Source organism: Pantherophis guttatus, chromosome 3 (assembly GCF_059756535.1).
Source record: "Pantherophis guttatus breed Tessera chromosome 3, ASM5975653v1, whole genome shotgun sequence".
Taxonomy (NCBI): Eukaryota; Metazoa; Chordata; class Lepidosauria; order Squamata; family Colubridae; genus Pantherophis; species Pantherophis guttatus.
This window is the reverse complement of record NC_142065.1, coordinates 175,774,059-175,794,138: the sequence shown is the minus strand read 5'-3', so window position 1 is coordinate 175,794,138 and position 20,080 is coordinate 175,774,059. Positions and strand designations below refer to the sequence as shown.

At 38.1% G+C, this 20,080-nt stretch overlaps 2 protein-coding genes across 6 annotated transcripts in view; one reads left to right on the top strand and one right to left on the bottom strand.

The window, feature by feature from the left end:
• NSMAF (neutral sphingomyelinase activation associated factor) overlaps positions 1–13,062 on the top strand; it is a 43,957-nt gene extending 30,895 nt beyond the window's left edge. For 2 of the 5 annotated variants that reach the window (XM_034429826.3, XM_087890612.1), the window contains exon 31: positions 2,372–2,729. In XM_034429826.3, the coding sequence (XP_034285717.2) occupies positions 2,372–2,466 (95 nt within the window). In that variant the 3' untranslated portion in view covers positions 2,467–2,729. Of the gene's footprint in view, positions 1–318; positions 710–2,371; positions 2,730–12,860 lie in introns of those variants that run through there. The other 3 variants (XM_087890611.1, XM_087890610.1, XM_087890609.1) reach the window with 3 other exon arrangements.
• Positions 4,352–18,413, bottom strand: SDCBP (syndecan binding protein). The gene is made up of 9 exons (XM_034429827.3): positions 17,397–18,413; positions 13,759–13,814; positions 10,985–11,063; positions 10,209–10,315; positions 9,226–9,384; positions 8,603–8,778; positions 7,751–7,922; positions 6,664–6,755; positions 4,352–4,997 (listed from the first exon to the last, which is right to left on the bottom strand). Exons 2-9 carry the CDS (start codon positions 13,807–13,809, stop codon positions 4,943–4,945), a joined length of 891 nt encoding a protein of 296 aa, XP_034285718.1. The 5' UTR covers positions 13,810–13,814; positions 17,397–18,413; the 3' UTR covers positions 4,352–4,942.
• Between the last annotated feature and the right edge of the window lie 1,667 nt (positions 18,414–20,080).

Here is a 20,080-nt window from a genome sequence, read left to right as displayed (position 1 = left end):
CTCAGTTATATTCTAGTGCAGGGGATCCTCAAACTTTTTAAACGGGGCCAATTCATGATGCCTCAGACTGCTTGGGTGAGCGGACCTGCAGGGGGGGGGCATGGCTAGGTAGTCATGTGATGGAGGGTGTGGCTAGGTCATCTGACTAGGTGGGTGTGGCCAATTTAACAGTCCATTAAACAATGCACACAAATTAAACTTTGTTTTGCTCCTGGAGGTGGTCTTTTTTGCTTTTGTTTTCATGTTACTCTTTTAGTTGACTTTTCTTTTTACTAAGTTGGTTTTTCAGTTGTTTAGGAGTCTATTTGTCCATTTCAGGAAACTCAGTTTTGCAGCAATTCTTCTCAGCCCCAAGGAGCTTTCAATCAACAAGTCTCTCTGTGTGTGTGCCTCTTATCTCTCTCTCTGTCTGTCTCTCTCTTTCTGTGTTTCTCTCTACCTCTCTGTCTTTGCCTGTCTGTCTGTCTGCCTGTTTCTCTCTCGTCCCCCCCCTCTCTTTCTCTACCTCTGTCTCTCTCTTTCTCTCTGTCCATCTTCTAGAGGCGGGGGAGGTGAAAAATGCCCCCGTTTTTCACCTCCGCCACCTCCAGAAGCATTCTGCAGGCCAAAAACGGGCTAAAACGGCCCATTTTTTGGCCTCCTGAGGCATCTGCATGCCCTGTTTTTCACCTCTCCCACCTCCAGAATATTTCTGCAGGCCAAAAACAAGCTAAAATAGCCCGTTTTTGGCCTGCATGCTCCATTTTTCACCTCCCCCACCTCCAGAACCGCTCTGCAGGCCAAAAATATGGCTTTGCCTTCCAGTTCCAGTCCGCAGGACTTACAAAGGTAAGTCCTGTGCTCGGCCGAAGTGTGAGGACCGGCAGGTGGGCAGGGTGATGTAGGCGGGGCAGCCTCATGGTCCTGCGTGGGTTGGATTAATGGCTTCAGCAGACAGTATGTGACCTGCGGGCCGTAGTTTGAGGACCCTTGTTCTATAGTGTCTTGCCCTGTCAGTATTGGTGGGGATGGCCTTGGAGGTTCTTTGGTTGGGCTCTTTACTGTTAGCTTGTTTGGCAGTCCCTTGACTGCGGAATTATTTACTTTTTGATTGTTGGTATGATGTTAATTTTGGAGTTAATATATGCTCATCTGAGTGCTGATTGCTGGTGGGGAGATGCTTTGTTTTTGTTGGTTTTGGCTCATTGACTGTCTCTTTTGCATAGTATGTAGATATTGTTTATGACTATGTGTCCATTGTCTATTTGTTAGAGTGCCAAGCTTCTAGATATTCCCTAGTAATTTTGAACTTGGTTTGGTCTAGGTTTTCCTGTTTCCTAAATGAAACTATGGTTAACTCTGTCCATATGTTTTGAAATTAGTTTCACAACTTCTTCTGATTGCTAGTTGAAGTTCATGAATGCATTCTGCCAGTCATTTCCTGTTGGTCCTACGTAGTGGCTGCTGCAGTCATTACACTGTATGTTGTAGATGACTTCTGATGAACCGACAGCAAACCCCCGTCCTTACTAGAACTAATGATGTTACCTAGTTTGAGTAATGAAATTTGCAAAAAAACAAACTCAGAGAGCACTAAGGACCCCTCATTTCAACCTGTACTTCAAATATTCTCCTTTATTGGTATCTTGGCTTTGCAACTCTTTTTTCAAACTCGGAGACATTGGAAGGCAATCAGCTCAACAGTTTTAGAACCATTCGCAAGTTATTCTTAGTTCATTACTTCATTACTTACCTAAAATCCATAATTATTACTTACAATTTTGAAAGTACCAATCCCAAATCAGATGTTTGGAAAGAATACCCTGCCTTGCCAATAGGGATGCATGCTTTTTTTTTTTTTTTAATTTGATTTATATGCCGTCCTTCTCTGGAGACTCAGGTCGGCTTACAATGTGTTAAGCAATAGCCTTCATACTTTTGTATATTTATACAAAGTCAGCTTATTGCCCCCACAAACTGGGTCCTCATTTAACCTACCTTAGAAAGGATGGAAGGCTGAGTCAACCTTGAGCCTGGTAAGATTCGAACCTGCAGAAATTGCAGGCAGCTGTGTTAATAACAGGGTGCATTAAACCACTGTACTACCAAGGCTCCTTATTATTTTTTACTATTTCCTGTTCATTAATCAACAGTTTATAGAACAGTTTCATGTCCCACCATTTTTAGCTTAGCTTGGGAGCTTTTGGTATATCATTTCTGTCATAATTAAATATGACAAATTCCATAACTTGCTTCTCAAAATGTAGATTTCATAGGTGCTGTGAGCTAAAGTCGTTTGTAGTTGGAATGAAGTTATGAATTGCAGCTAGCAGTTTGAGGAAGGTGGTTGCAAATGGTCAATCTGATTGACTTGCATATGTATCTTCCTTAGGTGCTGTGACTTGTATGTGGATGAATGACCAGTGCAGCAATATAATTACTGGAGGAGAAGATAGGCAAATTGTGTTCTGGAAACAACAATACTAAGTGCTTTTTCTCTGATAATATCAATCCTTAATATTTTAAACCAGAATTTTAAAAGGACCTTGCCTAAATGTAAAAATGCTTTCTATAGTTCAAACAGAACTTCTGGTCCCCTTCCCCCACCCTATTCCTGTTGTGTATTGATGAAGACTCTAAAATGTTACAAATGTCTATGCTCTTGCCTATTTACTGAAGTAATACTGTAACAGCTTGAGGTACTTTGTCTTATACTCGTGTTGAAAATAAACTTATTTTTCAGTAACCAATATGTTCTAACTTGAAATCATACTACTCTATATATTGTTCCTTGTGTATGTTTTGTCTTCAAGTCAGGTTGATGCCTGGTGACTGCCTAGACAAATTCCTGCAGTTTTCTTGGCATTATTTTGCCAATATTGCAATCAGGAAATTACTTGGCTGGTTTGCCATTGTCTTCTTCCTAGGGCTGAGAGACAAAATGATTGGCCAAAGTGAACCAGTGGGCTTTGTGCCTCCACGGTCTCCTGCTTTCTAACTAACAGGATTTTGTTCTGTTTTATGTACTTGGCAGAATTATTTCCCCTAAACTTCCATCTCAATATGATGATGTTTTTATTGTTTCACCCTATAGACCGCTATCAACCAGCTGTTTGATTGCTAAATCAATAACTTTACAATTTTGTATTTTAGTTGGGAAAGTCTCTTATTTTTTTCCCCTGATTTTATAAAGCTGCTTGGAATATAAATCAGCTGGTAGGGTTACATTTGCTTTTTTTTTTTTTTGTGGACTAGCACACATTTCTTATCAAACACGTTTACACATTCTTACTAAGGGTTATCTATATATTGCCATGATTTGGCATTCAAATCTCTCTTCCAAGTGCCAGGGACAAGTGGAGTTTAACATTCTCATCCACATTTACTAGGTCTGACCTAGAGTGCTCATTTCTCCCTTATCATTTTTTCCTTTCACTGACTTCTGCTATCTCTGTATTTGGACTGGGGAGTATTTCATTTACTAATAAATATTTAACTGTTAAATGAAAACAGTCATCATCACTCTACCCTTTGTTAAGTCAAGTGCTGCAGTTTAATCTCTGAAAAATGTATCAACTGTGATGGTTTACTGGCCAGGCCAAAACATTAATCCTTTTTCACCCTCCTCTGCAAACCAATATAAAACATGTTTGCATACACACTATTGAGTCCCATTCAAATGCTGATTTTCTATATACTGTAGTACTTTAAATTACAATATACTGTTTCAATATATTGTTTCAATGAATCTCCAAAAGTTTTTGCTTCTGCAAAACTAAAGTAGTTATAGTGGTAAATATTATTTATTTGCAATAACATTATTTAATTCCCAATGATTCTTCATTAGTATGTGCCAAAAAACCACTCAACTTTTCAGATGTAATTGTATTATTTTAATGCAGATACGATTGCTAAGCAATTAAGAATTACATCTACTTCTCTGTATTATACCTGTGATAGAATGCATATATTACATGCCAGTATTTGTAACTTTTTTCTTCTGTCTAGCTGCCAGGTTGGGCTTATCTTCTGGCATTAAAGCTTGACATCCAACTGATAGAACATCAGTAAACAGCTGGTTTCTTACTACAATTACTATATCAAAGGCTATCTGTTAGAGAAGAAATAAATTAAAAACCCTCATGACTAAGTTATTAAAATGTTACCCATGTCCAATATTACATTTTATTTAGTATTAGTAAAATTGGTTGATGTAATAAAAAATACTATAGCCTACTCTGATTTTACTATTTCAAGAGCCATAAACCACACCATTTAGGTAAAATGTTTAACACTTTCATTGCTTCATTTATGCTGGATTATATTGCTAACAATCAGGATTTAGAGATTCATCAGTGCAAAATACTACCCATTTAGGAAGTGAATATATTTGCAATTTTATTTCAGTTTTAAGAGGATTAAGGCAATACAATATAAGCATATTAGAACAATTTTATAAGACAGCAAAAAGACAAACATTATTTTAAAATAGTTATGGAATGATAAATACAAGCTATGCTCAGTTTAACCAGCATGCTTTCTGTAAACATGATTACTAAAATCAGTTAATTAACACTAAGTTATATTTTCACTGGTAGATGCAGTACAAAAATGAATCTGAAAAAGTACAAAGAGCAGCAGTATATCTGGATCAAAGAAAGCAAATACTAGATGCTTTCACAAACATTAGTTTTCTTCCATTTTTAATGACATAAATTTTCCTGACCTATATAATACAACCCTATGAAAGAAGCACATGTTTTGTCAAAGTAGCATGATGAATATAAAATGCAAAATGTGAGCAAGGTTTTTGTTGAAATGTGACATTCCCAGCCATAATGTAATTAAATGCTCAATGCAGCATTTCATGTAAAGAAAGGCTCATGTGCAGAATGTAAATATTGCGAAGACATAGTAGCCATGTTTAGCAGTGTCTCAATTACAAATGTATCCAAAATAAATTTTAGACTTCAGGAATAGTATGATCCATCAAACTTTTCATAATGCTTGAAGCCATCCTAGAAAAAAAAGTTCACAATGTATTAGCCCATAATGGAATATGCAAGTCATTCAAAATTTGCAGAATTACAAAAAGAATAGAGCAAAATATCTGAGTTACATGAATTAATATTAGCAGGTTTGTGTAGAAGAATTGGCAGAGCTATGTGGAGGAATAAAAAGAGGGATCAGTTTAGAGTTCCACAAACCAAGTCGTTGACACTTATCTAATGCTAATCAGATTCTGACCATTAGTTGAAAATATTTCTGGGGATGGACTTTTAGCAATAAATCAGTTAATTTTGAACCTTTGCACATGGACCTCTTTTTGTTCATCTGACCAACATCTGATCACTATGATGTTATTCTATGAGCAAATATATGCAAAGAGTTATAACTTTAATTAATAGATGGAATCCTTGGTGCTCTCTGTGCTTGATTGCTATCAAGCAGAAAAAATACCCTAATCAAGGAACTACAGAAGAGAAAACCACACCCCCTTCAAAACTGGCAGAGCCAGCTACTGTATATAAGCAGGGAGCAAACCCCACATTCACTTGTATTGGTTGTATCTAGTAGGGAAATTAAACATCTGCAGGCAAACAACCAAAGTCAGCACTAAGGACTCTCAATTCAATCCTTTAATTAATTAATTAATTAATTAATTAATTAATTAATAAATCCTGAACTATATATATTCTCTTATATTAATGTTTACTCTTAAAAAGAAACTTCAAGAGTTAAAAGTGTTAAGTTTTCAATTATTTCCAATTGCAAAGTTTAGATGCGTTCCAATGTAATTGAGAATAAAGTTGCTGGAATAAGGTACTATTACCAATACATATAATCTTCACTAAGTGACTCTAATTGGGATTCGAAGTGAAGCAATCATTAAGTGAGAAATAATGTGACCACAACTGAGCTTTCTGGCTAGAAATAGACAAGACTAGTCAGTTTCATATCTACAGCTTCTGTTTGTCCGCTAACTATAGACCCATTCTTTGGAATACTCAAGTGTCTGCTTACTGTCTTACACATATCAAAAGCAATGTAAATGTTCCGCAGTATAGGACTGGCAGCCACAGCTTACTCTCTCTAAACTGCCTCTTTAATCTGCAAGGTGGTTGGGTAGGAAGAAAGCAAATAATTTCTGTAACCAATCTCTCCTTGCCTGACCCATCTCCCCCAAAAGATCGGAGAAGTAGGGATTTCAAGGGAGTAAGCTGCATCAAAAACAATGTGATTGCCTTGGCAGGAGGAAAGGGTCAGGCAAAGAAGAGAATGCCTACAGAAATCACTTATTTTCCAGCCACCCTCTTGCAAACAAGAGAAATTGGAGAGGAAGGGATTTCAACAGCCAGTGCAATCACATTGCTTTCCATGTGCAGAAAATCAAAAAAGCTTCCTTTCTTGTTCAGCAAGGTGAGAAAAAATAAAAAAATAAAATGCAGGCACAGGACATGTGCCAATAGTAATGTTGATCACATTTCTGATGGACTTCCAATGATCTTAAGTTGACCATTAAGTTACCTTTTCAGCACTGTCATAATTTTGGTCAATGAAGAAGCGGTTAGTAAGAGAAGACTATCTGCATTTTATATTCATTATAATAAGTTCAATGCATATTATCCATCCTTTCAAAAGATAAAGAGCCCATACCACACACATTTAAAAAAACACTCATACCTTTTTATTATGTGTTCAAAGATCTGGGAAGGCATCATAGTAATGGTCACTACATTTCCAGCTGTTGATAATATGTCCGCAATCTGGGAATCCTGTTAAACAAAGTGTAAAAGTCATAAACCTTATAAACCTTGAAATTGTTTTATAGCCACAATGGTTTTAAATTTGTTTCAAGGGTGAATAAAGTAGTTTATTTCGTGGTTTAAATAAAATATACTCACAGGCTAAAGATAGTGTCAGATTATTTGAGAGATAAGTCATGCACACAGCTACAATTCAGCAGATAAATGCAAATAGTTATTCTTTTTTCATCAGCAAGAGGAAACAGCAGCTCTTTACAAGAAAAGTAAAGCTAGAAGCTGACTAAAATAAGGCTCTAATCAATAATAATCATCTCTACTAAAGGCATAAACCTGCATTGCTACACAAACAGAAATATAATGCCTGTTATTGCTTTCTTGTTTTCAAATAGGAAACCATATATAGTGGTACTTCGGTACTTGTGCTTAATTGGTTCCGGCAGGTGCAATAAGTACCAAAAGTAACAAGTACCAATTTTAAGGAATAATGTAAATAAATTTAATGTGTTCCCAAATCAAAGACAATGCACATTTTAAGACAATATGTAGAAAGATAGGGTTGTATATAATTATACAACCCTAAGAAATAAAATTTATTAAAATTAATAAACACTTGAATAAAATAAAACTTCACTTTACCTGTACTACTGAAGAAAAAAAGTGCAAAAATGCACAAAATGACCACAGAAGCTAAGACAAGACCACAAGGGGATGGGCACAGGGGAAAGATACTGCAAGACTAATGCATGAACCTTTGTTTCAGCTGGAAAAGGTAGGAAATCTCAAGGCAGCTCACACCAATAAGTTATAGCTTGCACATGGAGCACCAAACAAATGAGTATTAGGACAAAATTTTCTCATCAAAATGCATCAAGTACCAAATTCGATGAGCTTCAAAGCAGTCGAGTGCCAAGGTACAATTGTATATTACTCATAAACTGACAAAAAACACCATTTGTAAGTATAATTGATTGAGAGTAACATATATTTACAGAAAACATATTTACCTTCAGACCAATTACATTTTGTCCATTAATTTCACAAATGCTGTGTTCAGTAAGAAGTCCATTTCTTGCAGCAGAACTATCCTTTACTATCGAAGTTATTTTTCCATTTTTGAAAATAAAGCCAACATGTCCTGTACTGTCCTTGTGCATGGTAATAGTCCGTTCAAAAGGCCTAGAAGAAAAATATTTATATTTCACTATTTATAAAATTTACCGAATATATTACTGAACCACTGTCCGCAATAAAATTAACCCCAAATTTACTGGCTGTGAAGAAGCTTATTCTTTTAAGTTAACAACTTAACAACTGGTTATTTACGGGACCGCCTACTACCACAAACAGCCTCCCACCGGCCGGTACGCTCTCATAGAGAAGGGCTCCTCCAGGTGCCATCAGCCAAGCAGTGTCGACTGGCGGCTCCCAGGGGGAGGGCCTTCTCTGTGGGGGCACCCATTATCTGGAACGAGTTCCCACTGGAAATACGGAGGATCCCAGATCTGCGCACCTTCCACCGTGCTCTTAAGACCCTCTTATTCCAGCAAGCCGGCCTGGCCTAATTTTCTCCCCTTTCTTTTAAATTTTTTAAACTGAAATTTTAATTTGTTTTAAATTATTGGGATTTTAATGGTCATGGGCTAAATTATTTAATTTGGTTTTAAATTGTTTCTAACTTTTGTATTTCTGTATTTTATCCTGTGCCTGTTCACCGCCCTGAGTCCTTCGGGAGTAGGGCGATATACAAATTTAATAAAACAAACAAATTTAATAAAACAATAAAACAAACAATATAGAAAGCACAGATCTTACTATTAATATAATTCAGCTGATATACAATAATCCTGCAAGTTTACCTGTCTCGAATAATCATGGAAATTCTCTCTCCAGGAACTTGCTTCAATATTTTATGAGCTTTATCAGAACTCCATCCAGCACAATTTTCACCATTGATTTGTAGAATCTGGTCTCCAAATCGCAGGCCAGCCAGTGCGGCTGGGGAGTTTGCCTGAACCAGCTGAGCAAAGACACCCTAAAACAATAATGTTGGTAAATTTAGGGGCGTGCGCATATAATTCCTGTATACATTAAAAGCAGAGGAGAAATATACTGAACAAATTTATCATTAGCAAGCCCCAACTGTCTATTAACATTACTATATAACATCCACCACTCCCTTAAATTTTAATTCAAAAATACATATTTAAATTTGATAAAATTTATTAAGCTAATATTAGTTCTCTGATTATACTATTAATTATATTACTCACGAAATTGTTTAATTTCTTAAAAGTTAGCAATTTCTTTTTGACAAATAAATATAAGCCTTTTTCATTTTTAAAAATATTTTTGCTGTCCAACTCATATATATTGAAAGTCATGTAGCAGATTAAGGGCTGAAAGATAAACTATAAAGAATACATCTTTATGTAACAATTTATCCTATTTTGAATTCTAGCATAACACTTATTATACATACATTGTCCACTGACTTAAGACGAAGACCAATTTTTCCTTCCTGATCTTTACACAAGATCAGTTCACGGATCCCCTGCTTAATTTCTGCTCGACGAATTCCAACATCATTTCCAGTTACTGGAGCTATCATGTAATCTGATGCAGAAGGTCTTGCAACAAGCTATAGAGTACAAAAACATCCCCCCCCAACAAATTAAAAATAAGCACAAACTCTACTATCAGACATAGATCTTTGATGTAAATGAGTGTGTTGTGTTATGTTGATATTTTATCATCTATAAAATCACAGTTATGACAAAGACTGAAGTAAATTCAAGCTGAGCAGATACATCTACTGTTTTATGTAGCACATAAGTTTTTTTGTTATGACTTTTTCAATTATAGGGGAGGGAATACAATAGAACCGTGATGGTGAACCTATGGCACGTGTGCTGGAAGTGGCACACAGAGCCATCTCTCCAGGTGCACGAGCCATTGCCCATTGCTCTTCCGGCCAGCTAGTCTTCATGCGCATGGGAGCACCGGAAACTGGCGGCGGCGGTTTCTTCTGTTTCCAGTGCACGCATGCACATCAACCACCTGGTCTTCCGGTTTCTGGCATGCATGCTCGTATGAAGACCAGCTGGCCGGTGTGCACGTCGGAAACTAGATTATCTTCCAGGCGCATACATGCGCACGGGACAGCTGCTCTTCCGGTTTCCGTGTGCGCATGCACACTGACCGGAAGACCACGTGGCCGCTGCGCATGCACGTGCTGGAAACCAGAAGAGCAGCCACCCAGTGCGCGTTATGTGCACCGGGTGGCTGCTCTTCCGGTTTCTGGCACGCGTGCATGTTCTCCCGTTTCGGCACTCGGTGACAAAAAGGTTAGCCAACACTGCAGTAGAAGGTTTCCCATCTTTCTTTCTTTTTTTTCATGAATAATTCAAACCCTCAAAATCAGTAAAGCCCAAAGGAATCCCTGTTCTCTGTTAAGACACTTACCCCCTGTGAATTTGCAGGAACCATTGTCAGGTTTCTCTGAATTTCCTCATCATTCAAAGTTATACCCATATACTGGGAAAGTTCAGGATACAGTTTAGGATATAAATCTGAAAAAAGTAAAGAAAAGTAATTATAATCTTGCTACAATGGTATTTCTGTTCCTTCAGTTATACTCTTGGCAAAATCAACAGCATGCCTCATATTTCACTAATCTCATCCTTTGGGATTTTTAAAAACTTAACACACTAGTTGAAGGTACTAAATTCACTTACCTGAAATTTATTTTCATACCGCAGCAATATTACATTGTCTTACAATGATTCTACACTATAGAAAATGGTTTTCTGCCTGAAAATAAGACAACAGGTCACAAAATCTATACTGCACTCCTTGTGTTTAAAATTCCAAACTGAATATAAGCATTTCAATAAGTTTGATTTATTTTTATAACAAATGTGTATATATATAAAGTGATACTATCGTTCTCAGAAAAACAATAAAAACAATGTAATTCAAGTACATATTATAAAATATAAAAACATCATTGAGCTTTTTTCTTCAAATTAAAACGTGCAAAGTTCATTTCTTTTGAGATAAGCTCAGAATTCATCAATAGACAGGATTTCAAAGGCTATAAAATAAATATATGCTTGGATTGTGAAAGTAAGATCCTATTAAGAGCCAAACATAACAATCAATTAAATCATTAAATCCTTCTACAATCAATGAAATTTATACAAAGTATCAAGCATTTTTCAAATCTTATATCAACTTACTTCCATCTTGTAAGATGGGTGCTGAAGCTTCAGATAGAATTGCTGGGTTAGCTGGGTTTGACGCAAAGGATGTCTGAGCCTATACAGAAATATGATTTAAAAACATTATAAGGATTAAACTACATAAAAATATATAATATTTTAGAGTCAGCTTTTGGTTAATGATCTTTCATTAGCAACTGTTCAAAGTTACAATGGCGCTGAGCATAAGGTACTTATGACTGGTCTTCAAAGTTTATCTATCCCAGCACCCCATGATCATATAATCACAATCTGGGCACTTGGCACTTACAATGGTTGCAGGATCCTGTGGTCACATAGTCACCATTTGTGATCTTCCTGCCAGTGTCCCTCAAGCAAAGTCAATGGGGGAAGCCAGCAGGGAAGATTACAAATTGGTCCTCTTAAGTTGGTCCCACAGCTTTTTTTTTTTTGAGTACAAGATTCTGGGAATCTTATTCTAGTGTACTTATGAGTCATAGTTAGAATGCAGTATTGCCAGCTATTATTGCAGTATTTACCCACAGCCAGGAGTTCGATCCTGATTGGCTCAGTGTGACTCAGTCTTCCATCCTTCCGAGATCAGTAAAATGAGGACCCAGATTGTTAAGGGCAATATGCTGGTATTTACAAACCACTCAGAGGGTGCTGTAAAGCACTATGGAGTGGTATATAGATCTAAGTGTTATTGCTAGTGCGCGCAGTGCATAATTGTAACACCTCTTGCCTACATCTATGTAAGTCCAGCAATGCCTGCGTGGCAATCACTGGCACACTCTCCTTCACCTGGAAGCAGCCACTTGCAACTACTGACACAGCGTCTCTCACCTGGCAGCAACCACTCATGGGTGCAGATGTATTCTCCCATCCCCGATAACTGCCAACACAAGCCCTTCATTCTCATATAGCGCTGTTACTGATGCACCCTCCCCAAACTGGTGGAGCCACCCTACACACAGCACAGCACAGCACAGCACAGCAGCCCCTTATCTGACTGCCATCCTGTTCATGAGCCACCAAGGGCTTGCAACTTCCTGTGGGCTTCCTGATTAACTTTGCTTGTTGGAAGTATGCAAGAAGTTGTGAGGTAGTCTTTGCTTTATTACCTGTGATCCTTGCTTAACAATGGCAACAGGAATTGCTAAGATTGTTATTGCTAAGCAATGTGATCATGTGATGTTGCACTTTATGACAGCATTCTTGGTGATGAAATTCCAGTCCCAGTTGCTGTCATTAAGCAAGGACTACCTGTATGTTTCTAAATAATAATATACCGGTATGTTAATAGTTAATGAACATTTTATAAGGTTTTGTAATTTTTTTTCAATTTCCTCATTATGCAAGACACAATTTTAAGAAGCAATTCTCCAAATGCTCAACTAGACCTAAATCAATAGTAAGAACCTTGCCTTCTAATTTTATTTCAATGCAGTCACAATTGGCTGTTCTTTGATAAAAGTTAAATTCACATAGTTAACTTGGGAAGACAACAAGGAGATTTTGATCAAAGAAACAGTGAGACAAAATGGTTATCCATCACGGCTTTCCTGATTAAAACATTTTTGAAGCTAAAAATATAAAGTTTAAAGCATGCTCCACCCATTTTATGCATAGCTGACTGTAATAACATTGTATCCCGTTTCCCCTTCTATTTGGCTTCACTAAATGTAAAAATATTAGATGTTGGGCTTAACTACCGTAGTATGCAACAAAAGCAGAGTGAACAAAGGTATTTACAATCTCTACTTCTATGTGCTATGACACTACAATGATGATAAAGAGATTAGGAGACATAAAGGAGCACCAATTTATATGTCCACATCAAAAGTGAACTTTAATTTATAAATAAAATTAGAGTTCTTCCACTTTCTTCTAGGAATCGAAGCTGGTATAAATGGTCTTCAAGTATTTCAAGTACTTATTCAAGATTATGCAGTCAGTTTACTGACATTTAGAGTTTAAACCCGTCACTGGACTTCTCATCTAACACTAATCCTGCAACAGCCATGGAGAACTTTTGGCCAAAGTCTTAATGCAGTACAAAGATCTCATGCAACCTACATATTTCTCAGGAAAGTCGTCACCTCTCTCTAAAAGTTTCTTCCTGTTTTCTTGTTCTTATCTTATACTTAACACCAGTTTAGAGATAAGGTTATCTGGCCCTCTGTCAGACTTTAAAATCACTTCTATTATTATTGATACTGATTTTACTGTTTTTCCATTTAGTGGAAGGTCAGTGCTAATGAAAAAGTTTATTCTTCCTCCTGCAATACTAGGTTATTTCAAGAAATCAAATTTTAGAACTGCAATCAGGCCTTAAAATTAGCTTCCACGATTAACCTGTGCCAGGACCACATGTCAGGAATGGGATGACCTGCCAAGAGCATTCAGTCTAAACAATGCTTGATGAATTCATATCTCTGGTAAACCAGAAAACACTAAGATTATTCAAAGAGATGGATAACCCCATTCTGCTCACCAGGCATAAACAGATTAAGAGAATACTCAAATCAACGTTCAGCTGAGCAATTCTAGATATGGAAATGTTATTTTTTTTAAACAGAATAGCTAAAAGAACTTCTAGAAAAAATGTAGGTTTCATGTCTCCAGATGATTTTTGGTTATGCATATGATTAATATATGCAATATAATTAATAAAATTTAATATTTATATCACAAATACCGTATCTTGAAACTACTGTGATACTTCAGAAATCTCAAAAACCAAGGTTTATCCACAACAAAAAATTATTATAAAATGTATTTTGTCATACCTGAATTACTTTGTCTACCTTCAGGTCTTCCAGAGAAGGATACAGCGACATTTTCACTGGAGGAAAAAAGATTTTAAATAAGCAAATAAAAAATCCCAATGTCCAAGTACAGTTCAAAAAGTTATTAACAGCCACAATTTGATATTCATCATTTTTTATTTCTAAATTATTAATTTCTATTTCTAAAAAAAAAAAAATACTAGAATATTTACTTAATCTTGAGTAACATGGAGCATAGAGCTCATGTGGTTAGGATGCTGGGTTGGATGTTAGCAAGCCCATGTTCGTGGCCCAAGTGCTGTCTTGGGTGGCTGAGCTCCCTGTCCTTCATTTCAGCTCCTGCCAGACACGAAAGGACCCCTCCCCATCCATGCAGCCCTTGGCAACGGTGATGTCACCATCTATTCTTTCAACCCAGAAGCCTCTCAGTGCTTCTGATACGAGTGAGATGCAATCTTGAATAACAATAACTTATAATATCCATTCTTTATATGTTTAAGTTTAAGATGAAAAATTAACAGTTACAACTGATGCTCCTTTTATCCATGTTAAAAGAGTATCTGGGGTCCAACACTTTTAAGTAATTGATATGACTTTTCCAGCCCTTTCATTTACTTCTTTCAGTCATATCATTCAGACCTCTGTTTACAGTATATAGTTTATTTTATGAATAAACTACTCCCAACATACACATCTAGGAAATGCTGGGTTGAACTGTAAATCAAACAAGTACAGAATTAATACTTCCAACATTTTAAATTAATTCTTTTCAATATTTTTTTCTAAAACTGAATAATATTGCATTTCCCCTTCTGACCAGACTGAAGCAATGGAGAAAAGGAAAACATATGTGCATGCATGAACATATGTGTATCAGTCAAAAAATACTCTAATATTTCTTCTGGGTAGGCAGCTGCTATCTGGCCTTGCCCAAACTCTTCCATCAAGTGCATGTTATTTTAAAGAGAAGAAGGAACATGGATTCTTCAAAGTTAGATTTTATTTGACTCAACTTTCAAAATACTTCAAGAAAGCCAACAAGCATAGAATTAACAGTAACTTAGTAGGTATAGTTTAAGTGGACTTGATAAATTCTTCACCAAAGCTCCTGAGAATATATAGTGGACTTGGGATAAGAGGAAAAAATCTATTACTGGCTGAAAGACAGAAAGGGGGAATTGGGGAGAGACAATTCTCAAAATGAATATAAACAATGGAATCCCCAATAAATCTATTTTTTTTAACTTGTTCCTAATGAACCTAGCGTTAGGAATGAACCGCCTAGTTTTCTTGGGATGGGGGGGAAGGTAACGAAATAATTGAGGAATCAGATCAGTTAGGCAACATACAGCTCAAATCTCAGATTTTGGATATCAATGAAAGTACAGAAAAAAGTTTTGTTGCTTTATTTCATTGCTGATTAGGCTTAGTGAAGGATGTTTTTGCCTTGTATGACATAATAAGTTGGTTATACTGGTACACTTTAACCAACTTATTGGTTATACTGTATCTTTATACTTTATCTGAATAAATGGAGAGACACAACATAATAACTCTCTGGATAACAAAGTATTTTGTGGAATTAATACAAAGTAGGTCATTCAATACCTCCTTAATACTTCCAAAAGCATCTTTCCAAACTAATTGAGAGGCATGGCAAAAGTGAAGTGAAAAAAAGTGAACACTGGATCTCTTTTTTTAGCAAGAAGGAAGAAACAGTGAATATATTAGAGATGGATAAACAAACTTTATGTATAATGTAGAAAAATGAACAAGTTTTTTAATGACAAGCTTGCTGGGTAACCCTGGGCCTGTCACTTTCAGCCCAGCCTACCTCATATGGCTATCAACATAGTTTAAAACTATGGATTTCACTTCCAAAAGAAATACATTGTTGGCAAACCACCTGGATTATTTTACGGGGGAAATTAGTCAAATTGATGGAAGATATTCATGATGGTTTTGTTACTTTTAACAATAATTATAATAAGAATACATTAGAAGCAATTAGTTTATCTGACTTTCTAAATTGTTAAAAATGTTTTATGGGTTAAAAATATTTCCTGTGCCTTTGGAGAAGTAAAAACAGTATATGAAAGGGACAATTTTTTTCAATTCAAGATGTGCCATCTACATATACTTCTCAGAAGTGATAACTTGAATCATAACTCTAAAGCAGAGTTTCCCAACCTTGGCAACTTTAATAAAGGTGGACTTCAACTCCCAGAATTCCCCAACCAGTAGTCCACCTTTCTTAAAATTGCTAAGGTTGGGAAGCACCGCTCTAAAATCTTCTGCCAGGAACAGAATTTAATTTCAAACTGCATAAACTTGTGCTGTTAGAATTAATCTAAAACTATTACTAGTAAAAATCTATGAAAATTGTATTTTTAACAATACATAACTTTAATAATATAAAAAGAGAAGTACTTCAAGACAGGAAATGCTGTTATTCTGTTCGATGACAAAACACTGTATGTTAAATCCTATATTAATCGAAAAATTAAAAATTCATTCTCGGAACATAAGACAGGGGAAGACAACCTGTTGCTTTCCAATTACTTTATTTCAACCTCATCAAACTTTTCCAACATGATCAATGGCAAAAGACTGTATGAGTTCGAGTTCGAGCCATCACAGACTTTAGGTGATTGTTTAATGCATCAAATTCTTCCAGCATGTTCAATGACAAAATACTGTAGGAGTTGAAGTTCAAGTCTTCACAGGCTTCAAGGTTGTTTTAACCCATAAACCATGTTTTACACTAAACCGTAATGGCTAGATCCACACAATATACTAAACCAAATCGGATTGAGCTTTAATGTGATGTATGAATCAGGCCAATATCGATTCGGCCCCTATTACTAACGAATGGTTTACTAAGGAAATCCAAGGCACACCTCCGCGTAAAGGAAACCAAAGTCTCACAAAAAGCACAACTACTTCCTTCTTTCCCGCTTACGAAAACATGCTACGTAATGAAACTCCAAGTTCTCCTTCAAAGCCTCTTCGCCGACCGCCTCAGAGACTCGGTGAGGCTTTCCGACGGCGCCCATAACGAGGCCCCAGAGACCCTCCAAGCGCCTCTCTTTCTTTCCTTTTTTTGTCCCCTCCCCGTTTTCCGACTCCCATAACTGAGCGTTGGTTTCCGCCCCTCGCCGAAGGAGGAAACCGGGCCCCAGTTCTTCCCCACCGCCCCATGCAGGTCCAGCACAAGAACGGGACACGAGCCAGGTTGCTACCCTTCCTTCCCTCTCCAGGGAGTTTAGAGGGAAGGGCTCGCGTCCCGTCCGTCCGCACCGCGAAGGGCGCGGTCTTGATCGGTCGGAGCCTTCAACCTCAGAGCAGAAGGCGTGGACAAAGGATCCCCGTTTTTGCCAACCCGGAGGGGCGCAGACCTCCCTATTCTGCCCCCAACCACCCTCTCCTTAACGGAACGGCCCTTTTCTCTTTTCGCCTAACGCTCGCTATAGGCCCGGCGGGGGCTCAGCCTTCCCGGCTCTCCCTTCCTTTGTCGGAAACCTGCCCTTCAGAACCCACGAAGAAACCTTGTGGGCGCGCGCCCCACTGCCTTGCTGCCCTCCCCGTGCCGTTCACACAGACATGGGGGGGGGGGGCTTGAAGGACGAAGTACTCACCAGCGGGCGACGGTAATAAATCTGGAGACCGTTAAGCGCAGAGGCGGAACCTCTTGCTCTCCTTCCCGGCGTTGTTCGGCAAAGACTGAAGCGAGCCAAGCGGAGGACGAGGCTGCGGGTGCTCATGCGCCACTCGCAGGGCCCTCGTGACGTCTGACGAAGCCGCGTCGGGGAGAATTTGGAATGAGTCGGATGGTTTTGTGGTTTGGTCGGTGTTTGTTCTGAGAAGTTGAGCAAGGAAAGGAGTTTCCCCTTTCGCCCGGGGTTCCTCAACCAGCGACGGCCTGATAACTCTGGGCAAGGATTTCACTGCCCGACCTTTAGACTTCTATGTGATCTGTACCCTACCCGGGAAAGAAAAGAATCAGAATTGCCTAGAATCGGAATATGGTGATTCAGATCTTTCTTCCCACGTCTCATTGAAAAAACCTCCTGAAAAAGCACCTTTGGGACAATCATGACCTGGACGACTGAGAATCTCTACAGACTTTTAGCTACACAATTTGGGATGTGTTAAGGATATTGTTGTTGTGTTACCAACCAGTGTAGAGCACAGAGAAACGTTGCTGAGAGCAATGAATAAGGGATGTGCAAACTGGTTTATCAAAAGTTTATAGTGAAAAAACAATCTCATAGTCTTTAAATCAATCCAAGTCTTTGCCAGTTAAATCAGTCCAGTGATACAGTATCTTACCACATAAGCAGTAGTTGGTTAGAATAACAAACTCACTCTGGTTCACAAACCACAATGGTAGCAGATCCATCCAACCGATGATAGCACAATGGTTGCAATTCCATACACAATGGTAGCTTATCATCAACTGAATCCATTTCAGTACCTTTCTTAAATACGTTCACAACCAGTGATTATATAATTACAGCATGACTTAGCATTACAATGAATCAGCAGTAAAACTTTAAAGTCACACAATACATATTCATATTAAAGTCACAGAACACATATATTGCCTGGACAACTCGTTAGGCTCAAACCATATCCTAACAGGATGAACACCCTTGGAATGGTGTGGGAATAGGAATGGATTTCCAGAAGGTGTGGGGGGGGGATTGCAGACTACAAGAACCAGGAGCACTTCTCAGTTGACCCTGAGGACACAGATAAACCTCCAAGTACTTCAACAACCTTCTGAAAGGATGCAAATCAGAGGTGGGTTTCAGCAGGTTCTGACTAGTTCTGGAGAACTGGTAGCGGAAATTAGTTCGAGAACCGGTAGTAAACATTCTGATTGGCCCTGCCCCCATCTATTCTCTGCCTCCTGAGTACCAGCTGTTCAGGACAAAATGGGGATTTTGCAGTAACCTTCCCCTGGAGGGGGGAGGGAATGGAGATTTTACAGTATCCTTCCCCTGTCACACCCACCAAGCCACGCCCACCAAGCCACACCCACAGAACCGGTAGTAAAAAAATTTGAAACCCACCACTGATGCAAATGACCAGCTGTCTGCAAGGAAAATAAATTCATCCATTCCCCACTATCCTGCCAGAGCTGAAGAAGCTTCTTGGATGAGAAACAAAACATCTTCAAAGAAAAAATGAAGTCCAGTTGCTTCATGAAAAAGCACCTTTGGGACAACCATTACCTGGATGACTGAGAACCTCTACAGACTTTTAACTGAGTGAAAGAGTCCTCAGCAGATTGCCAGTGAAAGTTATTAGAGAATGTGAGTTTTAAACTGAAAAGGCACTAAAAGTCTTCACTGAATTTATGTGAAACTATACTATTATCAATATGCTGATGGTACTTGATTGAACATCTCTTGCCTGTGTTTGCTTGGATTCTGTGCACAAACTGGGGATCCTCTTGGATTCACAGTTCTTGCTTGAAGAGCAGGTGATGGCTTTAGCCACAAAGACCTTCACAGAGTTCTGTATTGCGTGCCAGTTGTGCTTATTCCTGGATTGGGGGGCTTCTCACAGTCACTCAGCCTTGATCATATCAGTAATTAAGGCAAAAGGTTAGAAACTAGAAGTCTGTGAGTCTCACCTTAGGCATGAAAGCTGCCTGGGTGACTTTGGACCAGTCATTCTCTCAGCCTAATCCACCTCACAGGATTGTTGTGAGAAAAACAGGTGGAAAAGGAAGCCTTAGGCATGTAATAAAGGCACTATAAAAATCTAATAAATAAATTATCGCAATGCACTTTTCATGGGGCTGACCTTGAAAACTATTTAGAAACTTCATTTGGTCCACAATGCAGCAGCAGAGGTAGTTATGGATGTTTCTTGTTAAGCCTATATAGGCTTTCATATGTAATTCAAGGTACTTGTTGTCACTTATAAATCCCTGCACCAGTGGCGCCTAACCTTTTGGGCATCAGGGACCAGGTCCATGGACAAAGATTTTTCTGTGGACGGGGGGTGGAGTGGAGAGCATGGTTTTGCATGCTGCCTGCATCCTGTGGATTGGGGCCTCACTTGTTTGTGCGGCCCGGTTGTTGGGGTTGGGAACCCCTGCCCTACATGACATAGGACTGGGTTATCTATGGGATTACCTGTTCCTCTGGGAATCTGCCTTTTATTTCCAATAAAAATGTATACATCAATATAAAAATAGAAGGTATTAAAACATTCTGGGCAAAACTTTCCTCAGGGATACAATGAGTCTAAATTATATAATCATATCAATTGGTAGTAGAATCTGAAGATATGCAACTATTCTGTT

What these genes read in the sequence shown, in the direction of transcription:
- SDCBP (XM_034429827.3), bottom strand. Translation starts at nt 13,809, where the DNA reads ATGTCGCTGTATCCTTCTCTGGAAGACCTGAAGGTAGACAAAGTAATT. An exon ending in ACCCATCTTACAAGATGGAA is followed by an intron (nt 10,316 to 10,984) that starts GTAAGTTGATAT and finishes TACTTTTTTCAG; the next exon opens with ATTTATATCCTAAACTGTAT. An exon ending in TCCATGATTATTCGAGACAG is followed by an intron (nt 7,923 to 8,602) that starts GTAAACTTGCAG and finishes TTTTTCTTCTAG; the next exon opens with GCCTTTTGAACGGACTATTA.